Genomic DNA, 22,616 nt, shown 5'->3' with positions numbered 1-22,616 from the left:
TGCGATTACAGAGCCACGATCGCACTGATTGTCTCTTTAAGAAGCAGCGAGAGTGAGAGAGGAGGAGGTGGTGCGGTTTCACACCCCGGGGTGGGAAACACAGGCGGGGCCCGCCACCGCTGACTGACAGCCGCTCGAAGGCCGCTCAAACAACCGGCGACGACCAATGAGGCGAGGGGCTCGACCCGCCCATCGAAACGCAACAACCAATCGCGGCGAGCCATGGGAGGAGCCTGGGATCGCCGTTGTTGCATCCAACGTGGGACTACGGGGAGAGAGAAAGAAAAAAAAAAAGAAAAAAGGAAAAGTAACTCAAGAAAGGAAAAAAAAAAGTCCTGGTGGCGGTACACGATCGGAAGGAGGGAGGGAGCGGAGACCCTATTTTTGCTATTAACCGGATCGTTTGAGACTGTGTGACCACAGACTGCACCTGATAAACTGTCGGGTGAAGTTCTGCTGCAAACGGACCTGCGCGTAACAGCAACAAAAAAAAGTTGGGATTTATTCGACCACAGCCGCGAAGAAGCGCTGGTGAGATCTGCGGGACGACGTGCAGCGCTCGGCTCGAGAGATCAACGCTGGAGTTTTAGGAACACTATTCCGGAGGGTCCTAACTTATTTTGCGACATCTTCAACTTCGTTACTAACCCCGCGAGAAGCAGCACCCCCCCCCCCCCCCCCCCCCCCCCCGGTGTGACCGGTCTGCTGAGTTTCTCTCTTCTGTTGATCAACAGTTACTGTGAGAGGCGCACTGTGTCCTTTTAACATTGCGCTGGTGCATGTTTTTCCTCCAACATGTCACCGAAAGACGCAGTCATCCTATCGAGAAATTAGTTTTATCTTCATATGAACACCCACATTTTAAGTTCGCCGCAGCCTAGTTTTGCTGCTTAATCTGCGGTTCACCTTTGATTTTTTTTTTTTTTTTTTTGAGCCCGCGTCGGACACCGGGAGGAGAAAGTTGGGACTGTGAAGTGTCCTAAATGACTGTTACTGGGATGGAAGACGCCTCACAGCACCACGGTTGCTATCGCTAGCCTCTCTCGTACAACAAGACAATTTAACGTGCTTTCAGGGGCGGTCAGCCTCTCCGGAGCGACGTTAATATCCCGGTTTTTGTGGGTACGAGGAGAGAGAGAGAGCGCGAGAGAGAGAGAGCGAGCACAAGCGGCCGCGCTATTAAAACTGGATACAAAATGGCGGCGTCCCTGGGACGATTTGGATATGTTTCTCCTTGTGTGTTTTATTTAATTCTGTCGGTCGAACTGCTCATCGGTCGTGGGTCGAGTTCAGATCTGCCGTGTGCCCAGAACTGTACCTGCGACGGAGACTCGGTGGACTGTAGTAACCTGGAGCTGACGGCTACGCCTCTGGACCTTCCAGTCCGGACTGTCTCCTTGTAAGTAAAAAAAGAAAAAGCGCTTGGTTGCACCGAGCCTATTTATTGACCGGCCCATAACGGGGTGACCCCGTTCTGTAAAAGTAAAGTAAAGTGTCTTAACAGCAGAGGAACGTACAGTATGTGTATAGGCGCAAATACATAGCTGTGGACCCCTGCTGGTGCTCTCTTAATTAAGGAATCCCTCTGACAATATGTTTAGTTCTGATTTGAGTTGCCAATATACACGTGTGTCTTTCAACTGCTAACTTGGTACCAATAGCGAGCTGTCATGTGTATTCCTCCTTCACCACAGTGACTTTTAAACGAGCAGGTTTCCAGTAGTGAAGTTAAACTTCTCCTCATGTCCCCGTTAACCAATTAAAAGTCCCCCGGAGGTCCCTGCGCCCCCCCCCCCCCCCCTTACTCTGGAAAGTGGAACAACAAACCAGCAGCGCGTTTCAGGATTGTTTATGCAGCATCGTTCACATCAGGGGGGGGGGGGGGGGGGGGTCGAGTTTGCCACAGGTGTAATGGTACCTGCAGGAACAGACCATTTATTTAGGGGTGAAATGCCTTGCTCAAGAGCACATTGAGATACCTAATAAACATAATAGAAGACCTTTATATTGTCCTTAACATCCTGTTAGTTTGAAAACTCTTTTTTTTAAAATGTGTCAGACTTAAAAAAAACTATTTCCCTGTGGCCTGTTTATCAACTTCCTCGTAAAATCTTCTGTTAAGTTGCTTTACCCTTTTTTGAAATTGGATTAATTTATGGGAATATTCTTTCGCAGTCCGTACATTTGAATGTATTCATCTTTTAAAAAACAAACTGTCCCCTCAGGGTGAGTAAACAAAAAGTCCCAAACGTGTCATAACAAATGAACCTCTGCTTTGTTCATGATGGTATTACCATAATTCCTGTTTCTGTGTTCATAGCCATACTTCACAAATTGCATTTCTTGTAAATGAAGCCTTGGTTCCTCAGGATGAGGCTGACAACAGTTCATTTAGGAAATGAGCCAATTTGTGAGACTTGTGTTTAGGAGACTTCAGCACTTCTGAAGCTCAATGACCACAATTTATTTACAGACAACACAGCTCTCCGTCCTCCCAATCAACATTGTGGCTCTCGCCTCGGTGTACCGCAGCCACTGTCACTGACAATGGGGCATCTTGTTATGGAATCTTTAGCATCTGCCTGTGTGTGTGTGTGTGTGTGTGTGTGTGTGTGTTGCTGGGAACGTGGGGTTAAAGACCAAACACCCAGAGACTTCTCTGGCTCCCAGGTTCCTGTGTTCAGCAGTTTATCTTCCCCTGGGAAGTAAGGAATGCAACTTTTCAAAAAAAAAAAAAAGTCCTCTAAAAACATGAATAACGGCACTTGTGCCCGGGTAGCCTCGTTGCCCTGAAGCACCACTTAGCCAAGTTCGAGTGCCGACGCTGTTTATCATGCAAGTACGCAGACGCACACTGCTCCGCCTGTCCTCGTGGACAAAGGACAACTACTGCGGGACAAGCGTCCCATCTGAAACAACCCTTTTTCGGGGAGGTTTCTGTAAAGATATGGTGCTTCGTGAGCCCCCGTCCCGCTCCAAGTCTACTTCTGTTATCTCGGCACAAACCTTATCGGTCAAGATTTAAGAACCCGCAATCTTGTTGTTTTCAAAGGGAATGGCTTTATGGCTTTGGATTATCTTTTTAAAAAAACACCTAGGTTGCATATTTCCACACCACTTAGAGATAGTCACATTATGCTGGCAGGTGACTCAAAGGGGAACCAGATCTGTTCCTCCGGGGTCTGTAAATGAGCCAGATTAGCAGACGATTACTGCGAACCCAAAGAGACAAGTACGGACAATTTCACTTGTGGCACCCAGTTTGATCCCATTCTAAAGGTACGACACGCCAAGTCCCGTCCACTTGAGTGGATGAAATTACTTTTTGTGTTGCAGGTTGAACTTTTCTTTTTGTGTCTTGAGTTCTGCCGCCGGTGCACAAGGATGTGTGTGTGTGCGTGTGTGTGCTGTTGATATAGCAAGTTATAGCACAGCGCAACAATGATGGCTTCGTCTTGTCAATAGAGCTGACTGGGACGGTTTGCACAATGTCCATCGCTACCTTCAGGCATCTGAGCTGAGGGAAATCAGTGTGGAATCGACTGTCTGATGTGTTTACCCCAGGGAGGGAGCAGCAGTGGTAGTGGGAGGGAGGACAGCATTGGTGGGTGTCAGTAAGCACAAGTCACCTATAGGCCAGCGTTCCTCCTTCTCTCTTCTGCATAGTGTGTACGTAAAGGCTTACAAGAACACATGCGACACATGCGATCACACATGTGCTTTGTACACCTACTTACAGACGTTCAGCGTCCTCCATGTTCTGCTGCTCTGTCTATAGACTTACAGTGGTTTAACGCTAATGGAGCCGTCCCACCCTTTTGTGTGGGTGAAGACGGATTGAGCTGTCATGTATTTGCTGCAATTATCTTTACACAGGCTCTTAAATTGGGATTACAGTAATGACCACAGCAGTAGCACCTCAGGAGCTGCATTTACACAGCTTCTGTGCTGCCTCAAGTTTGTCTTTTTACTCTCTTGAATGTGTTTTAAAGCGGGGTTTTAAAGCGTCTTTAAAGCCACAAATGTGTTTGTCTAACATATCCTTTGCTGTTTGACATCAGGCCTTCTGACATTTAACAAACTGACCAGCAGTCTCAGAGGCCTGTCCATTGTTTCTGATTGATGAATAGCTTAATAACATTCAAAGCAAGTTTGCTCTCACACAGTCACATTTTCCCTCTCAGGAGTGGTGCCTTATCTTATTTGCGGCCAGGGTAATGTGCATAAAAAGCATTTTTGCCCACAGCGCCACCGACGTAATGGGATTTTTGCAAGTAAATAAAATCACGAACATGACTAATTGTGCTGGCTGAGATTGCTGTGGTTGGATGGAGATGAAGCAGATTCGCGGCGTCTGTCTCTCAGCGTCTTTACGTTTTTGTCTCGTGCGAGATTGTAAAATCCTCTTTTTTTATTTTTTTTAAATGGGATTTGTCTTCATTTTTATTCCTTAAAGTTGAGTCCTTGTCTCGCCAGCTTGCAGTAACCCCGGTGAAAAGCAAGAAGAAGCCGGATCTTGAATGGTCCCGATTGTAACCCAGCGTTTCCCCAAGCGGTTTCCCAGTGCGCTGGCCACAATGCGTGGTGTACACCAGACGTCCTTCCGCAACTCCAACCCCAAGCCGTAGCCTTAAAGTTCACAGCACAGCCTTATTGGTAAACACCACCCCCGAACAGTTGGTTTTGGCTTCAGCCCTCAGGAAATGGGGTTTGTGTCGGTGGTTTCCTGACAGGGGCCGGGCGGGCTCTTTGACTGGCTGCTCGCAGAACTGGCCTGCAGCGGGCGGGACCGCAGATCACCTTGCTCGGGGGCAATATGTGGGGAGGTGGGCGGACATTTTTTTTCCACCCACTGCATGGAAGTGTTTTGTCAATGTCACGGTCTGCTGCCGCTGCCGCTGCTGCCTCCGGGCCGGTTCCTCTAGTTGGTGAAAGTCCTGTCGGTGGTCAGAAACCTCAACCACTGTCACACATGTTGTAACACACCCAGTAAACCCAGAGGACACAGAGCATTACAGAACTGTCTGCCTGTGTGTCACTGACTGTCAGACAGAACTCCTTTTATTTTAAGTAGTGTTTTACTTTGTCGAACCCATCATGGTCATATCTGCTGTGAGCATGCTTGTGGTTTCGAGGGTATTTCTCACTCCGCGGCCTCGTAATCTTGTGGTTCTGGGAGTATACCGAGTTTGTTTATTGTCATAGTTTCTTTACCCTTGTGACTCTCTCATCCACATGAGGATATTTTAAAGTCAAACAGCTTGGAAGGGTTTAAGATGATATTATCATTGGCACGGATTATTTTATTTTTTTTATCAGCTGCTCTTCACTTTTTTCAACCCTTATCTGGTTGTTTGGTGTTACGCTGGATTCTGAAAGTACAGGGAGTTCCTGTATGCAAATTTAAGCGAGCAAGCGATCTATTTTATATTGTAAATGATCCTCTCTTTAACCAATTTTGAGATGATTCATGCAAATCTTTAGCTGTGAACAAATTAGTAGGGAACAGCTAAGGTTGAGCCGTTACGCTCAGAACGGATAAAGTCTGACATTAACACGGAGATATGGAAGTGAGCTCATGGCCTCTCACTGGCATCACAATGACAATCAAACAGCTGCTGCCTCGAGTCATTTTTTTTACAGGAATCCAGTCGGCAGAATAGATGGCCCTTTTCGTGAAGACCCTTAAGGGCGCCAAGTTTTTTTCTTTTTCTTTTCTGCTCCACCTTTTCCTCTCCCCCAAAGTCGGTGTCTACAAAGTGGGCTTGATCGATGAATCATCTGTGAATTCTCTACATCTGGTAAGAGTTTGGAAATCTGGAGAAGATGTTAGAGAAAAAAAAAAGAAAGCGTGACTTGGACAGAGAGAGGCACTGGGCAAGCGAAGCAGCTTCTCCCCAGAAAACAGGCAGTCCTTGGAGAAGCGAGCGGAGCTTTGAGTGCTCGGTTGGGCCTTACGTTCTTTAGCCTCTGCACTTTCTGATACTGCAGAAAGGAAATGAGCATCAGAGCTCCACTGTCTAGACACCCACATATTCACATGTACTTGGAGTCCGCTGTTTAGAAACATATTTCACCACTGGCTGGAGTGTAGTTATTGCCGAATTTTGCTGTGCTGGTATAATAAACAACAAGGAGGGTAAAATTGACTAATGATCCTGTATTTTTCTACGCTTTGAAGTTTGCGGGCGTGAGGTCAGCTGTCTGCACGGTACTAAAACAATAGCGTTTGTTATTCTCTCAGATTAATTGGGGGACACTCATTTCCTTTTACTCGTAATGAAGTAATCTGGCGCCATTTGTAACAAATTATATTGTTATTGCGCTAGAATCCAGTTAAATGCAAGAGCCTGTGTGTTTGTGGACAACACATATGCAGTTCGGCACCGCGAGTGTTCTTGTGCTTCTCATCCGGAGCGTCCGGGGTTGGCGTCGTCGGGGCCTCGACCGTGGGTTCATGCGGTGCCTCGGGCTAGTGCAGACCCCCTTTTCCCCCCCAAAAAAAAATCTTCTCCCTATTTGTTTGGAGTGCCCTGCATAGGCCCCAAACCGGCAGCGTGAAGAATGGCGGTGCACCTGGCCCCAAGATGTGGCCCGCCTTGCTGCCTCGGAAAAAAAAAAACTTCACAAACTGAGTCACACTCCCAGCCTCACTGATCTCAAAGGCTGGAGCAGCTCCTTTGTTGAGTTGTGTGCGTGTGTGTGTGTGGGGGGGGATCTGTAATGCAAATTGTGAAATATGTTGATCCCATCAGTGCTACACTTCTCTGATGTCCTCACTCTCCCCAGATCTTGCACTTACTGGTGTTTTACGCATCGCATTTATCAGCATCATTATTATTATTATTGCAAATCTCGTTCGCTGGCTTAATGCTTTTAACCTTGTCAGAGTTGATAAGATATTGTTCCACCGGTTTCCTTCCTCTGTTTGACTGGTGTGCAGAATGTTGGCCTGGTGTTGGCTTTGTGTACACTCTCACTGCAGTTGCCTGGCTATAAACTGGCCCTTAATGACAAGGTGTGTGTGTGTGTGTGTGTGTGTGTGTGTGTGTGTGTGTGTGTGTGTGTGTGTGTGTGTGTGTGTGTGTGTGTGTGTGTGTGTGTGTGTGTGTGTGTGTGTGTGTGTGTGTGTGTGTGTGTGTGTGTGTGTGTGTGTGTGTGCGTGTGTGAGCGTGTGTGCGTGAGCGTGTGGCCCTCAGACACTCAGGTTATTATTTGACTAGTTTTATGATGCTCTGAAATCGACCACATTAAAGGGCCTTTGTCTCCCAGCTGGACCACAGAAGGCTCATCACTGACATCACTTCACACTTTCAGCGAGCAAAGTTCACGCAGCATTTGTCCGCGATAGCGATGGGAAAGATAATGATGATGTATCTCTGTATGTGCAAGTCCCTGGCTGCTCCGTTTCTCCCTCCTCCTCCCCCCCCCATATCTGCTCTCTCTCCCCCACACACACACACACTGTGTGCTGACCTACAAGCATACTGTCATACGCCATGACATCACTCCTGTACTCCCAGCTTTCCTCGTCTCCCACAGCACCCGTAGCGCAGATATTTTTTTAAGGTCGTTTAATGAGCTTTTGCATGTCAGGTCAGCAACGCTGGTCCAGCAATGACGGTCTGCTGCAGGCGCTGAGCCCTATTTGTCTTCCTGAGACAGTTTGCTCGTCTTTTCAAGACGGGGGAGGGAGGGGGGGGGGGGGGGGGAGGTCAGATTGAAGCTAATGCTTACGTCTCCTTCCAGTAGTTGGCTTATTGTCAGCTGATCTCTTATTTTTGTTAAGCCTATAAAAAGTTTTTAACTAGAAGATAAAGTTACTGTGGTCATAAGTAGCATTTGTTAGGCAAGCGGTCCAAAAACCCAAAGTTATATATATTCATGAGGGAGTGACCTCATGTCTGAAAATTCTTGACGGATGAGTTATTCAGTGATCTAAATAGTCATCAGTTAACATTGTATTGATTAATTAACTGACTGTTTTGACAATTAGTGACACTGCTTCAGGGCGTCGGGTGGTTGGAGGATTTGTTTCATTGCATTTTGTCTTTTTTTTTGGGCTGTGATTGTGTTGCAGCCTTGTGTGTTTTTAAATGTCTGCTGTGCTCCACAGGGAAGCTTTATCCTCCTGATATTTAACAGTCTCTTAATTATCGTTTGGCGTTTGGGTTTGTGTGGAGGCCCAGCCCTCTGGCCAGCGGCCCTCTTGTTTCTCGTCTCCAGTCTCGGCTGACAGAAGAGAGGTTATGGTGACCTGAGCTCACTGATGGATGGCCAGCAGTGTAGACTAGAACACCGGTGATGTGTTGGCAGCTTAGAACAGGCGGTAAATGCTACACGGAGCCTTTGTTTTTTTATATTTGTGATTATTTTGTGACATCAAGCGGTTTTAACTTGACTATGACGACTTCAGGGGAACTTTGTGCCGAATGGAGGCCAGAGTGTGCCGCCAGATCAATAATGTATTCGGTGGTCAGGAGTTAGTTTTTGATTAACTGCTGATAACATGCTCGTTAATTTGTATTCTATTTAATTGTCTTTTGAAACCGTGAATAGTTTAATAAGATTTTGAATGGACGTTCACAGTACTCACCTGGCTGCTGTGCACCAATGGGAACAGCTTGAGTTTAGTGGGGAAGTATTTGGCTCAACACGCAGCCTTGAATCGTCCCACGCTTTACTTTTGGTTCAGTACCCGGCAGAGAGAGAGCTTTAGATTCTGATCCTGCTGACTAATGTCAAACAGTCCTGCCCATTAGTATAAACTAGTTGTGCCATACGATGGAATGCTGTGTTTGAAGCGTTAAGGCAGACTGCTGCGTAGTGTTTGAGGTGGTAAATCACAGCGACTGCTCCCATCTCTACTATACTTTTTCTGGCTTGTTGAATTATTCAGTTAAAAAGTTTCTCGTTCCCCTCAGTACGTTTTGTGTCTGCCGGTGTCGGTGGTTGAAACTCTCAAAGTCCAAAAAAAGAACTCTAAATGGCTTCAAGGCTTCTTCCAGAAACGGCCCGATTGTAAGGTCTACTTTCTGGAAAGCATTAACCGCGCTTAGCACCGGCGGCCCCCGCCACCCACCTCCTCCTTCCACGGGAGAGAGAGAGGGGGGGGGGGGGGGGGGGAAACCAGCCTTATCACCATCGCTTCATGCAGTAGGTGTTAAAATGCTGTGAAACTTATCTCATCTGATAGGCGAGAGAATAAATCTGGCTGAGAATGAGACGGGAGAGGGAAAAAAAGGGCTCAGTTGTGTAAACACCGTCGGCGACTCAGAGCGAGGCTGAGCGCTCACACAAAGGAGCCGTTTTGTTTGTTGCTGTGGCCTTTAGCGCCAGCACTGCAGCTTTGGCTCTCAAACGTGACTTGATTTTTTTTGACTGAATATCTGTATCTCCAGGCAGTAGGAAAGCCGTGTGATTTTTCACTGAGCTTCACCGCAATGAGGTAACTGCGTCCTGTTGCAGCGGGCGACAGTTTAGCGGTCCGGGCCGCTGATGGGGAGGTTGCCCCGGTAAAGGGTCTTGACATCGTCACACATGCATATAAAACAGTCTTTCCCACAAAATGATGATTGTAATGTCACGTTAGTGGTGGGGGATAAAGTTGATCAAATTATCATGAAGACAAGTCTGTGATTGACTCAAACCGTAAACTCATCGTCCTAAAGAATGAAAGTTTCTCATTACACCAGACGCCCACTGAACATTTAGAAAGTAGCACACTAACTAGGTAATACTTGTCTCATTTGTGGTCTGATAAACGGTAAATTATCAAATTCACTTCCCCATATCACTTCTACTGTATTTACTGTAGCTGTCACACCTTGTGGTTTCCAGGTGAACGCAGCCGTCAAATCTTTTTTTGTCATATGAAAGTGGCCGTGGTTTAATCTTGGTTGCGGAAAAAAACGATAGGCGCAGGCCTCCCTGTCAGGCCTGGAGGGCAGACACACGCTCTGCTATTATCTCGTCACACACACAAAAAAGATTTGGGGAGGTAGACTGTCATTATCTGCAATCAAGCATATAAGACAAGAAAGGGAAATCTTGCCAAGTGAGACGGAGGCTGAGATTTATGGGCGTAAATACTGTGTTGAATAACAGTCTTTTGCTCTTGTATTGTCCCAGCCTCCTCACACTAGCTTTCATAATAGCCATTACTTTCTCTAAAAAAGCAGAATGACATGAATTAACAGCCCCTAGCCCCCCTCTCCTCCTTCGCGGTGTCTTTAAGACCGCGGTGGGGCGAGAGGGTGAGGAATGTCTTGCATCAGGTGAAAGTGTCCCCAGTGTCTGGGAACAAGCAGCCATCTCTCGGCGGGCCTGTGAAACATTCCTGGGCCGTCTCTCACGTCTGGACGGAGGGGCGGATCGCGGGCGGCCTCGGAGCTGTGGGCTCCCTTTGTCTCGTCTGGCCAGACCTCGCCACAAAAAAAAAAAAAAAAATACAAGCGGCACTCTCACTGCGGCCTCCTCCTCCTCTGCCAACGGCTCAGGCCGCGTGCCAGCCAGGCGGGAGGTGTGTGACAGAGATGTCACTTGTTTATTGCGCGACGTAAATTTGATCCATACGGCGTGGGAGGCTCGATCTGAAAGGCAGATGCGTGTTAGGTGAGCACACACACACACACACGTGACCCCCTTTCCTTCTCACTCGCTCCCCGGCGGCAGTATCGCTGGACAAATCGCTCCGTAATAATCCTCTGTACGAGTCGAGTGCCAGCTATTAAATACACCGTTACGCCTAAAGTGCAAATTGACTGCAGCAGATGAATGGCCTGTGGGTTATGTTTTGGAAAGTGAGCCAGAGAGAGAGAGAGAGAGACACTCTCTATCGATATAGTATTGATCCGGCCCTCCTTGAAGGCCGGCTGAATGGATGCACTGTTGTGTTTTCAGGCATCCTTAATATGAGCCGTTTGTCAAATGAGAGCAATAATTGTTGTTATTGATCAGGATCTGTATTTGAACTACTGAATGACAAATACAATGAAGGTTACTAAAACGCTGCTGATATTTAGATCTTTTTGATTGTCCTCCCCCGTCCACTGTTTGACAAATGAGCATTTGAACTCCTTTTTAAATGTACATCTTCTTCTTCTTTTCTTCCAGAAACCTTGGCCACAACAAGCTGACCTCCATCAATGCTGAAGCTTTTGACTCCCTTCCCAACTTGAGAGAGCTGTAAGTAGTCACACACACTGAACACTTTCTAATGGGCGTCCTAAAGTGTGTGTACGCTCGGGTTTTCCTCTGTTGTGAGCGTTTAAAGTGTTAAACTTTTACATTTTTTTTATCAATGACTTAATTCGGACTAACGTACGCGATTGCCGCTCTGCTTCCTAGTAGCGTCCTCGTATGTGTTTCCTTGAACTAAGTCCAATTGAGAATAAAGTGGTGGTTTTCTATATTAAGCCTCCTCTCCACCACCTGATACTGTGGCCAACGCTGGCCTTGTAAATATTTTATATGGTGAGGAGAGGGCCTGGCTCTGTGTCACTCAGCGCCAGTACAAAAGACACACACACACACACACACACACACACACACACACACACACACACACACACACACACACACACACACACACACACACACACACACACACACGACACGAGCTAACCGGTGATACACACACTGGTGACATCTCTGGCAGGCCGGCCCGGCCAGTCATACGCTCCCCCGACATCTGTTTTACTCCCGTGTTATTTTTGTGTTTTTAAAAGGATGACTTGCTACTGGACATGACAAGTGGTGTTTTAAATCTTTTGATTTGTACGAGGTTTAATTTAACTTCGTGTGATGGAGCACGTGGGGAAGCACAGCCGATGACACAGTGGCATCTCAGCTAGCATGTAAAGCTTTGTACAACTTCCATGTACAACAAACATTGGGTTTAGCTTTAGCTTGACGCAGGCTGTGTTTTTGTGTCTAAATTTCAGATTTAGAATAAAAGAAGTTGTATTTTTTGTACTTTTCTTTTAGTTTGGAAGTCTCTCATACATGTTAAAATGCCTCTAAGTCAACAAATCATTCTTGTCTTTTTCTTCTCTAACCCACTACTATCTGTGTTTGTTACTTTCAGGCGGCTGGACCACAATGAGCTGACCTCCATACCAGATTTAGGACAGGCCGCTTCCAAGATTGTATCGCTCTACCTGTGAGTACTGCCCCCCCCCCCCATTTGCTGCCGAACCAGAATTATCTGGCTCTCCGTTACTGTATTCTGAGGTCAGTGGCCTCTTTGAAATGCTCCTGAAATAGTCTGCCTCCGTCTGTGGAGGATGCATATGCCTTCTGCATCTCAGAAGTAATGCATTAATGTGAAAGGTGCTGATGAATGTGACTCCATTACATTTAAATAATCCCACCCCTTCCACTTAAGCTCTGTCGGTGTAAATATGGAGCTCTGTCTTTAGCGTTTAGCGCGTGGTCAAGTAACCGACTAGTGTCTGCTCGTATATAGTTCCACCTCGGTTGTGAAACTGTGCCTGCGGGGACTGCCTGCACTGGCATCTCACTGGAGATTTACTGCCCTATTTGGGTAGGGCGTGTGTGCACTTGTGTGTGTGTGTGTGTGTGTGTCACAAACGTGAGCTCTGTAGCCAATCAACAGGCACACAAAACAAACACAGTTCAATGAAAAGCTTTCTGAGGTTACACCAAAATACGTCTAAGATAAGAATCGAAAGGCTGAAGTTGATATGAAAGCTTACTACAATTCTTGTCACAAGATAAATGGCAATGCCTCTTGGTTTCCGGTTCGACACACACACACACACACACACACACACACACACACACACACACACACACACACACACACACACACACACACACACACACACACACACACACACACACACACACACACACACACACACACACACACACAGCATTGGCCTGTATCATCTGTAGGGCAGACTGCTGTTTTCCTGCTTGCCGTAGTTTTTTCACTTTTGTGTGAGCAGGAAACATTCTTACATCGCACTCAACCTGAAACGAGTTAAACCCCTCTAAGCTAGTCTAGTGCTAACCGTTAGCTTAGCTTCCCTCTGCGTACATGTGCTCTCACATCTTGCTAGCATGTCGTGCCGACTGCCTGGTAGTAAAGTACGCAGCTGCCGGTTCCTGTAATATTGGTCGTGGTCATATCATTTTTTTTGGGTGGTGATCTCTGTGGGAGTCACACCTTCGCCCCTCCCTGTGTGTCATCTGCCCGCTTCTCAGAATTGATCCTGATGCACTAATGTGGTCAGACTATTACTGTAAGCTGGAGGGAATCTGAGGTTTGATTCGGCAACTCTGACATCTGTCTATTTCCGTACGTTTGGAGCTATTGTTATTAATGTGTTTTCTATCAGTCTGGATCTATAGAGTTTAGAACAAAACCGATCGGAGCAAGTTCACCTTTTACTTTTCGCAAACTGTGCCGAGTCGCAGCCCCTCCGAATGATCGGGGGGGTGTCTTTTTTTGGCCTGACTTGAAGTCTGTTGCTAGGGGGAAGGCCTGTACGCCTGATGGGAGTGGAAGGCTGGAGGGAGGGTCGGATCTTTACAAAGCCACACAGCTGAAGCGAAGGCCCGCCGAAGCACTTGCAGCTGCAGCTGTCAGTCACATGGCTTACAGTAAAATGGGTGACAGTGAGAAGGGGAGGAAGGATGAGAAAATAGGGAGGGAGGGAGGGAGAGAGGGGGGGGGATAAGGGGGTGTGAATAGTGTCAGATCAGGGTGACATCACCGCATGTCGATAGAGGCGTGGTTGAGGAGAAGTTGCGGAGTAGGCAGCAGGGTAGAGGCAAAGGAAAGGGGGCAAAAAGGGGGGAGCTCATGCGCGGAGTTATTCCCAAAAGTGAATCCAAAGCAAGCGCAGCGTCTCACTCGCCAGCCACCCAGCACTCTACAGTGTGAGAGTGTCTGTGTTTGAGCCCTGGCAGAGGCAGCAGTACAGACGGCAGGGCAGTGTTCCTGTGCCATTGGTTGGGATCGTCTGGAATGTCGTCTGACTACACGTCAGTGTGAGACAGTGGTTTACACGCACACACAAACACACACGCATAAGCAAATTGACTGAGAATCTGTCTTCGGCCCCTCATCCAGTAGTAGACTCTCAAATGCTCATTATATGTGGTTGCTACTGTCTGATTGTCTCTGAGTTTGCCAGTTGCTCAGGTTAGTGAATTGTTGTTGGAGAATTGCTCACATTGAGTTGCAAACGTAAACGGCAAGTTTCAATTCCTGCGGTGTCGGGCAAACATGGTACGAGGGAACTTGCGAACATTTACGGTACGTTTTTGGTTTTATTCGCTGCTCTTTTATCCTCCGATGCCACACACTGGACTGAATGAAGCAGCATGCCAACAAAATATATATTTATCAAATGTTTTGTCAGCAGAAACACAAAATCCGATTTATTTTTAAGACTGTAGCGAGGCTATTTAGAGTTATCTGATTTAGAATCTTTGAAAGTTTGCACTTACAAGGAAGTTGATGACCTACTCCTGTGGGAGCACAATGTACCAACTTATAAAGAAGTACAGTAGTATTGGAATATAAAGGGGATGGGTGGACTAAGAAAAGATAAGTGAGTGGGCTGCAGTTTTTTTCCTTTTCTCTTTCTGTTCTTAATCTTTTGCTCGGTTGAGAGGTGACTTTTCTTTTGTCTCTTCTCTGCTTCATGTAGCTTTCATCCCCTTCCTTTCCTTTCACAGACATGTCTGACTGTTCTTTTTTATCGCTGCCGCTCTCGATTCATCTCGATGCATTAGGCGCAGATGACGAACCTGAATGTATGTTTGTAGTGCCGCAGTTCAAACGTTCCTCTGGTCCAATCAATTACAACGGATGCATTTTTATCGAGATCATTTTTTGAATTCAAATAAAAGTCCCTTGATCAAGTAGGAGCGCATCATGAACCAACCAAAGACCATATGCCAGGCTCCCACCGTCCCACAATGCACTCGGCGAGCCCACCGGCATCCCGCAGACTCCCAGAATGCCACAGCAGGATGGCAAAAAAAAAAGAGAAGAAGAAGCGACAGAAAGTTTTAAAAACACAGTGTAAAAGTGACAGCAGAGCAGCACAAACTTTCCCATTGTGCTCATGGCCTTCCCGCTCCACATCAAAGCGACCCTTTTTAAAACAGCTCGGGATAGAAATCATTCGGCCCGCTGGAGGATCTGATTTTGAAATAACTCTCCTTTTGTCCCGACCCGCCAGCTTCAAACACACAAGGGACGGGCCCAAAGAATCGCCTTCCCAAAGATGACACTGGAAGCGGCAGAATGGGCTCGCCGGTGTAAACCGCTGATGCACTTTCCGTACATCAAAAGAAGTGTCAAAATGAGCCGGGCTCACGATAATCAGATGGCCAATGGGGCAGGGTAATGAGATTTGGAATTAAGTGGAATGAAGGCGAATAAGGCCGCCCGGACATCAAAGGGAACGAGAGCTCCTCCTTTATCGTGAACGTCTCCGGCCATATGACAATCAAGTTTTTATAAACGCCACTATTGTATGTGTGGACTTCAAACACGTTGAACGCCGGGGCTTTATCCGTCTCTCACACGCAGCTGGGCTCTGACTATGGGAGGGGGAGGGGGGGGGGAGGGGGGGGGAGAGGAAAGGGAATTCAGTTTGAGTGGTGGAAGGAGAACGAGTGAGAGAGGTCAACCTCTCCCACCAGTTTGAGACTGATCTGTTTTTCCCATCAAAAGGTCACCAGCTGTTGACCCCACCTCACCCCTTCATCCCCCCCCCCCCCCCCCCCCCCCTTTCTCCTCCCCCATTCTTTCCCTCCCTGCTTCGCTCGGGCTCACTGTAGCCACTGTCTGCTGCTCTGTCCCATGTGTGCCTCTGCTATTTGTGTTGTGTGTGTCTGTATGTGTGTGTGCATGTGTGCGTGCGTGTGCGCGCCCAGGCGTGCTTGCATGGCTCATCCTTAACCATTTCTGCCACTGTTTATTCAGGTGGGCCACTGTGGTGTGACCCCTCCTCTTCTCAGACACCAATAAGTGTGTGTGTGTGTGTGTGTGTGTGTGCGCGGCTAGAAAGGAAGCAGGAAGGAGGGACTGACCTTGTTTTGACGAGTTTGACTGGTGGGACACCTGCTCTCTGTCGTGCTCTTTCTGTCAAACACATTCGTACACACACACACATACACCTTCCTAAAAAGTTAAGCAGCCATAATAACACGCTGTCATTGATCTTAAGATCTATGATTTAGTTGAAATGTCTACTTGTGTTTACGGGGAGAAATGTCTGTGTTTGTGACCGGCCTGGTGCTGTGCCTGATGTGTCTCCTGCCTGCATCTTGCATCTTGGTCGGCTCCATTTTGGAAAATGGGGGCTTGAACACGGGTCCTTTCTTTGGAAATAAAGAGAGAATAAAATGCTGCATTCAGAATTTGCTTGAAAAGGGAGACCTCGTGAACAAACTCTGTGGTGATGTAGCTTTCAGTCGGATGGTTAAGAGAAGAACCCCCAGTGCATGAAGCTACGGCTGGTGTCCTCTGTGTGTGCTTTCTTAAGGTACTTTATTTTACCTCTGTCTTGCCTTTTCACTCAATCAATGAAAAGCTTTTCTTTTGACCAGTCGGGTGAATGAAAGTGATACCAAATGAAATTCCCCTAGTTAGCACCCAGGCATGTGTCGAATGTGTCACCCAGCAAAGGCTTTCATGTATGCTCGGATAACGCCCGCCAGCAGGCTCCTAACACGCTCACACACACATAGAGCCGTGTGTCTGCTTCACCTAATTCTATATACTGTATACATTGGTCTGTGTGTGGGTTCCTTCCTTGTGCTCCTATGGCACCTGATGTTTTGTGTCTTCCCACAATCCTCTTCTCCTCCCAAGTTGAAGGGTAATGACTTGGGTTGTGTCTTTTACATTTTCCTCATCTTCTTTGTGTGGAATCTGGTCCTGGTCCCCAAAATAACCCACCACAGATGTTGAAGAGGACAGGAGACCAAAACCGAGCTGAGGCTTAATGTAACGCTTCCTTGTGCGGTTTAAGTTTTGGTTCTCTGTCATCTAATCTGTAGTCCTTTGTCCTTTTTAGCCAGAACTTGTTGAGAAACCCACATCCATCTCCCCATTCCATCAAACACTGAAGTAGTCCGAAATCCTTCTTCAAGTGCCTCTGGTTGATCACCGAGGCCTCATCTATCTCACAGGTTTTGCGTCTAAGCTCTGTGGAGAAGCACAGGTGTCCTTGGAATTGTTTAAAGAAGGCCAGCCTCTGTTTGGAAGCTCTCAAAGTACACATTTTGTGGCGGATGAAGACCACGTTGTTCTGTGTACTCGGCTCTCTTTGTGCCTGAGAGTGGGTTTAGAGAAGGGGGGGGGGGGGATTTGGAGTGTCTTCTGTGAGTGATGACAAAAGGAAACTGAAGTTGAGCAGGGTGATGTACTTCGAGATAGTGGACGCTTCGTGGGGTGGAGCTGCTGTTCTCAGCCACACCTAAATGCCTTTTTTAATGTATTTTTTTTTTCATTTTCCAGACATCATAATAGGATCCGCAGTATAGACGGCCGGCGGACCAGAGAGCTATCTTCAGTGGAAACCCTGGACCTGAGCAATAATGACCTCACTGAGCTCCGAGGGCACTGCTTTCCTGCAGGCCTCCAAATCAAAGACCTGTGAGTACAATCCCTGTATTTAACGGTGGCACATGACACAGTTTTTATTTATTTATTTTTTAAACTGGAGTTTCTGAAATAAATGTGCCCGTTTCTGTATCCAGGTACCTGAGCAACAACAAGATCAGCGCGCTGGAGCTCGGAGCTCTGGACCATCTCGGCTCGACTCTGCAGCTCCTGAGACTGAGCCGAAACCGCATCAGCCAGATCCCCGTGAAAGCCTTCCAGCTCCCGAAGCTCACCCAGCTGTGAGTACCGCTTGGATTTCATCATCAGGGTTGCGTTTTCACCCGTCAGAACAATTCGACTTGCAAAAACAATACGTTTTTGACATTTCTGCTTCGGCTGAAAACGAGCGAGCCTCCCAGTTGAAGCCTCTTTAGACATCGAGTTTGTTTTGCGTGTTGATCGAGCCCTGCGTGTTTAACATTGGGAGCGCCATTAGTGTGAGCTATACCTCAGGGGACGGATACGGTCTGACTCGGTAAACACCAAAGCCATATTACCGCTGATTTATTGCCTTCTTCCATATCCCCAAAGTGGTTTGTTCATTCCCCCCGCCGGGCTCCATTATCTTCGTCAAACTTCCCTCCAACGTAACAGAGAGGTTTTAACCAATTTGTAGCTCGACGCCTCCATTCTGGAGAGGGGAGGGACACTCGTAATGGGACTCTGCCCTCCCCCTGCGGCTCTGGTAGTTTCCCCCAGGTGCCTTTTGTTGGAACAGGTATCCCGAGTGACACTGTATCTATGCTAGTGGTGATGCGCATCAGACTCAAAAGAACTATGAGGATGTTTATCTTTGCCAACCTGAGGGCTTTTACAGCCTTCACACACACACACGCACACCAAATGTACAGGTTCAGCGTGACACAAAGAGATGTCTCAGGGCTCGTATGCAAAATAAAAAAGACACCAGTGGTTCACATCTTCTACCTTCTTGTAGTGTAATTTCATAGGGTCATAACTTAGCCCTTGTTTGTAAGTTAAAGCCTGGGGGTATACAGCGCTGGCCTCATGCCACAGCCGGAAAGGACACCGCTGAGGAATGCCTGTTAAGCTGGGGGTTTGTTAACGACAAAATGCTCCAACTGAAGCGTGCAGGCTACAGGATCCTTTGGTTTTGACTTCAGCGTGACGGACGCTGATGTAGAATGAGGGCAAAACTTTTCAAAAGGGGAAGAAAAATATGGTTTTCTTGCTTTGAAATGTGGGGAATTATTTTGACAGAGTTTACAAAGTGTGATTAAGTACTGGTTTTTCTTCTTTTTTTTCTTCCCATGATCAGTTGCCACAATTGTTTTGTTTGTCTGTCCACCCTGCAGTGAGCTGAACAGGAACCGTATTCGTCAGGTGGAGGGTCTGACCTTTCAGGGTCTGTCCAGCCTGGAGGTGCTCAAGCTGCAAAGGAACAGCATCACCAAACTGACTGACGGGGCCTTCTGGGACCTGGCCAAGATGAAAGTCCTGTATGTAAAAAAACAACAACAACAAAACAACCCTGAAACTATCAATAACACATTTACATAGAATTACAAATTTGCAGTTTGTTATACATTATGTGACTGATTTTGTTCAAAACACGCCCACTTCATCTGACACCTGCATATTTTGGTTGCACCACCTGATGACAACTGGCTAATCCTATTTGCACCAGTTACTATAGTTAAAATACCCACCTAACCTTATAAGAATACCATATTTTTGTACTTACTGGAACATGCCCAGCATCACATCCATCACACCTTTTCGTACTGACCTTCAATTTATACGCATTACTCCAATCACATGCAAAGTAAAACAGTAATGGCCCCAAATTTACTAATTTCTGTGCGCAACAATTACCACCAAACTCCTGACTTCCTGTTTTGCCTGTAAACCATTCTGTCACTATCCTACAAATGTATCCCGCTTCCTGATAATACTTATTTTGCTCATTGTTGTCTCTTGCAGTCACCTGGACTACAACAGCCTGTCAGAGGTGAACAGCGGCTCCCTGTACGGCCTGACCTCCCTCCAGCAGCTATTCCTCAGTAACAACTATATAGCCCGCATCTACCCCGACGGATGGAAGTTCTGCCAGAAGCTGAGGGAACTGTGAGTACTAGAATTTAAAAACTTTCAGTAGACTGCGGTTAAAGTTTCTAAACTTGGAGTAATGACTGCAGTCGTCGAGAGTTAGAGCATAAGTTCAACATAGTTCAATTAAAATAAAGATGTATATTTAAAACTTAGCACCAACTGCAGAGTTTGCTTTTATATCTTTTCTGTCTGTCTCTGGGGATTTAAGTCCCATAGCCTGAGAATTCAACACCCTCCCCCAACCGTATCACCCATCTACCTTCCCCGGGGTTAAATGACATTGTGCTTTAACACTCAATACGCTACGCTATTCCCAGAATAAGCCTGTTTATCCTATAATTAGAGCTGGGATCAACAGCACTCAAGCCCTTCGACGAGCGTTTCTGTACTCTGTCCTGAAGCGCGGGGGTTTGTCAAACGGGCGTGTAATCCTCCACCGGTCGTGTTGTGGTAATTACACTGAAGGATCGCCGTCACGGCCTTTTGTCTACCAAAACGAGGAGTTATTATCGAGAGAGTCTTTCCTGTTCCGCTGACATGACCGCCGTATTGCTGCGGTAAAGTGCTTTGCTCAGCTGAGGCGTTGCTAACTGCGAGGTAGCCCGGGGTATCTGTGGCGCCTGTGTTTGTTTACGTGTAACAGTCGCGCGGGATAAAGAGCTAGATGGCGTTCGTGTCAGTTTGCTCTGTGTATCTCAATGCCGTTTCCTGTGCGCCCGTCTGCGAAAAGACAGATTGCTCCCAGCGCCATCTCCGAATCATCCTCCCTGGCGCTGCACCAGTCGGCGGTTATATGATTTATTAATTTTATGATCCACAGTTATGATAACCCCCACGGCCGATAGAAGAGAGTGACTCGTCTTTATGAGGAGCCTTGTTATTGCATTCCCAATGGGCCGGGCTGAGCTGGTCATCAGGGAGAATCTCTGCACACATGACCGCTCAAGCAAACCTGAGGCCCGGGCCACAGAGACAGACAGCCAGGGCCACAGCGAGGGCAATGAGGGGCACAATACTGCCTTTGACTACTGTTTGAAAAAGATACCCGTATGGGACTTATTGTCATTTATAATCAGGGTTTATCAAGATTGCAACATTCTTACGAGACGTTTTGAGTCTTTATTTGTCAAGTAAATCAGCTTCAAATGATTTCTGAAACAAGTTAAGCTGCTCGAAAATCCACTGTTCACATCCGATTTTGATTGTTGTGTCAGAAAAACCGAGATTTGACGGCTACGTTTGAAAATAAGTAGCACTTTGAGGGCTGTCGTACACATGAGTGACAGTATATTCCCCCGGGGTTTACCACATGCTCATGTCGGCTTATAAATGGAGGTTTGTAGACACGTAAAGTTCCAACCAAGAATGCCCTTTTCTTCCCCGTCAAACGGTTAAGACCTCAGTTGAGCTCTAAGGTCTGCTGAGCCCGTTCTCTGTTAAAGTCTTGCGGTGGAAGAAAAAGGCACAATGGAAAAACACATGGCAGACTGGCAAACAGACGTTGAATCAGCCATGAAATTCAAGTATTATGATGTTGCGAGCTGCATCAGTGTCCTGCCAACCTGTCGTCTCCTTCCAGACCTCACACAGAACATTTCTCCCTCTCTCTTTTCTCTCCGTCTGGCCTCTGTCCTCCTCTCTGTCTGTCTTGCTCTCTGTCTCTCTCTCTCTCCAGGAATCTGTCGTACAACAACTTGACTCGTCTGGATGAAGGCAGTCTGGCTGTGCTGGGGGAACTCCACACTCTCCGTCTGGGCCACAACTCCATCAGCCACATCACCGAAGGAGCCTTCAGAGGCCTCAAGGCCGTACGCATCCTGTAAGTGCACACCCACTCCCACCCCAAACCCCCATTACCAAGCCCCCCCCCCCCCCCCCCCCCCCCCCCAACAACACCCTCATTACAGCTTGGCCCCTGCTGACGATAAGGCTAAGATGTGCCACTTGGGACCTGGGAAAGCTGAGATGTTTAATATTGGTTTCGCCCCTGTGATATTTGATATTTGGGCTTACGTAATCCCTTCATTTGACTCCAGAAAGCAGGAGTTGTTTACTTTTCAGGACTGGTTTTGATCTCATTTGCATTCATGAGCTTTTTTTTTTTCATTTCCATTTAGGCGTTCATGCGTCACTTTTTTCTGGGGGGGGTTTCTGTGGCAACTCTTTATTTTCCTTGTGTCTTTTCCCACTTTGTTCCTTTTGTGTGGTTTTTGTTTTGGGCCTTTTGAACACTGGCTCCCAACTAAACTTGGATTTAAAAGTGTTCTGTGTCGCTCGCCTCCCTCGAGACCCTCCCCCCGCTTTCAGAACCCACGAATAAAGACAAGAGGTCTCCTTTCCCGCCGATCCACCTTTTGCACAAAAAGCCCCAAACTGGCCTTAATGAAAGAAAACGAAGGGATGGAAAAAAAAGGGAGAAAGTCAAAGGAGGAATAAATCCAGGAGAAAGAGCTGGGGGTCTTGGTTCCTAACCAAGGTCCTCTTGGCTGTCCCTCTTCTCAGTGAGAGAGCCAGAGAAGGGGAGATGTGCCAGAGCTCGCTAGAGAAGCTCTCTCCCTCAACAGGGGTGACGAGCCAAGGCACATAAGGCCTCTCTCTGCTGGCACACTGGGTGCTAGATAACTAGCTACAGAGGGAAATAGAGGGAGGGATAGGGAGCTGAGCCTGTGACGGCCATATCTCAGGCCCTTTCTCATGTTTTCCGTTCTTCTGTCTTTAATTGCTCACTTTTGTTTCTTTTGGCTTAACCATGTTTAAGCACACTTAGTTGCCCATTTCTTCCCAAGTGTATTCTGTCATCTCCTCAGGCTATCCCCCCCCTCCCCCCCCAATGCACACACTATCTCTGTCTTGATTTTGGCACGATCTCTTCTTTGCCCTTGTA

General features: G+C 47.2%; 1 protein-coding gene across 1 annotated transcript in view; it reads left to right on the top strand.

The window, feature by feature from the left end:
* The first annotated feature begins 260 nt into the window (after positions 1-260).
* lrig1 (leucine-rich repeats and immunoglobulin-like domains 1) overlaps positions 261-22,616 on the top strand; it is a 33,330-nt gene continuing 10,974 nt past the window's right edge. Inside the window, exons 1-8 of the mRNA XM_079186265.1 lie at positions 261-1,399; positions 11,116-11,187; positions 12,089-12,163; positions 17,513-17,650; positions 17,755-17,898; positions 18,976-19,119; positions 19,604-19,747; positions 21,408-21,551. Coding sequence (XP_079042391.1) covers positions 1,197-1,399; positions 11,116-11,187; positions 12,089-12,163; positions 17,513-17,650; positions 17,755-17,898; positions 18,976-19,119; positions 19,604-19,747; positions 21,408-21,551 — 1,064 coding nt within the window. The 5' untranslated portion in view covers positions 261-1,196. The remainder of the gene's footprint in view (positions 1,400-11,115; positions 11,188-12,088; positions 12,164-17,512; positions 17,651-17,754; positions 17,899-18,975; positions 19,120-19,603; positions 19,748-21,407; positions 21,552-22,616) is intronic.

The sequence above is a fragment of the Pholis gunnellus genome (assembly GCF_910591455.1).
Source record: "Pholis gunnellus genome assembly, chromosome: 3".
Taxonomy (NCBI): Eukaryota; Metazoa; Chordata; class Actinopteri; order Perciformes; family Pholidae; genus Pholis; species Pholis gunnellus.
The sequence above is the reverse complement of the archived record's forward strand: the minus strand, read 5'-3'. Positions and strand labels throughout refer to the sequence as shown.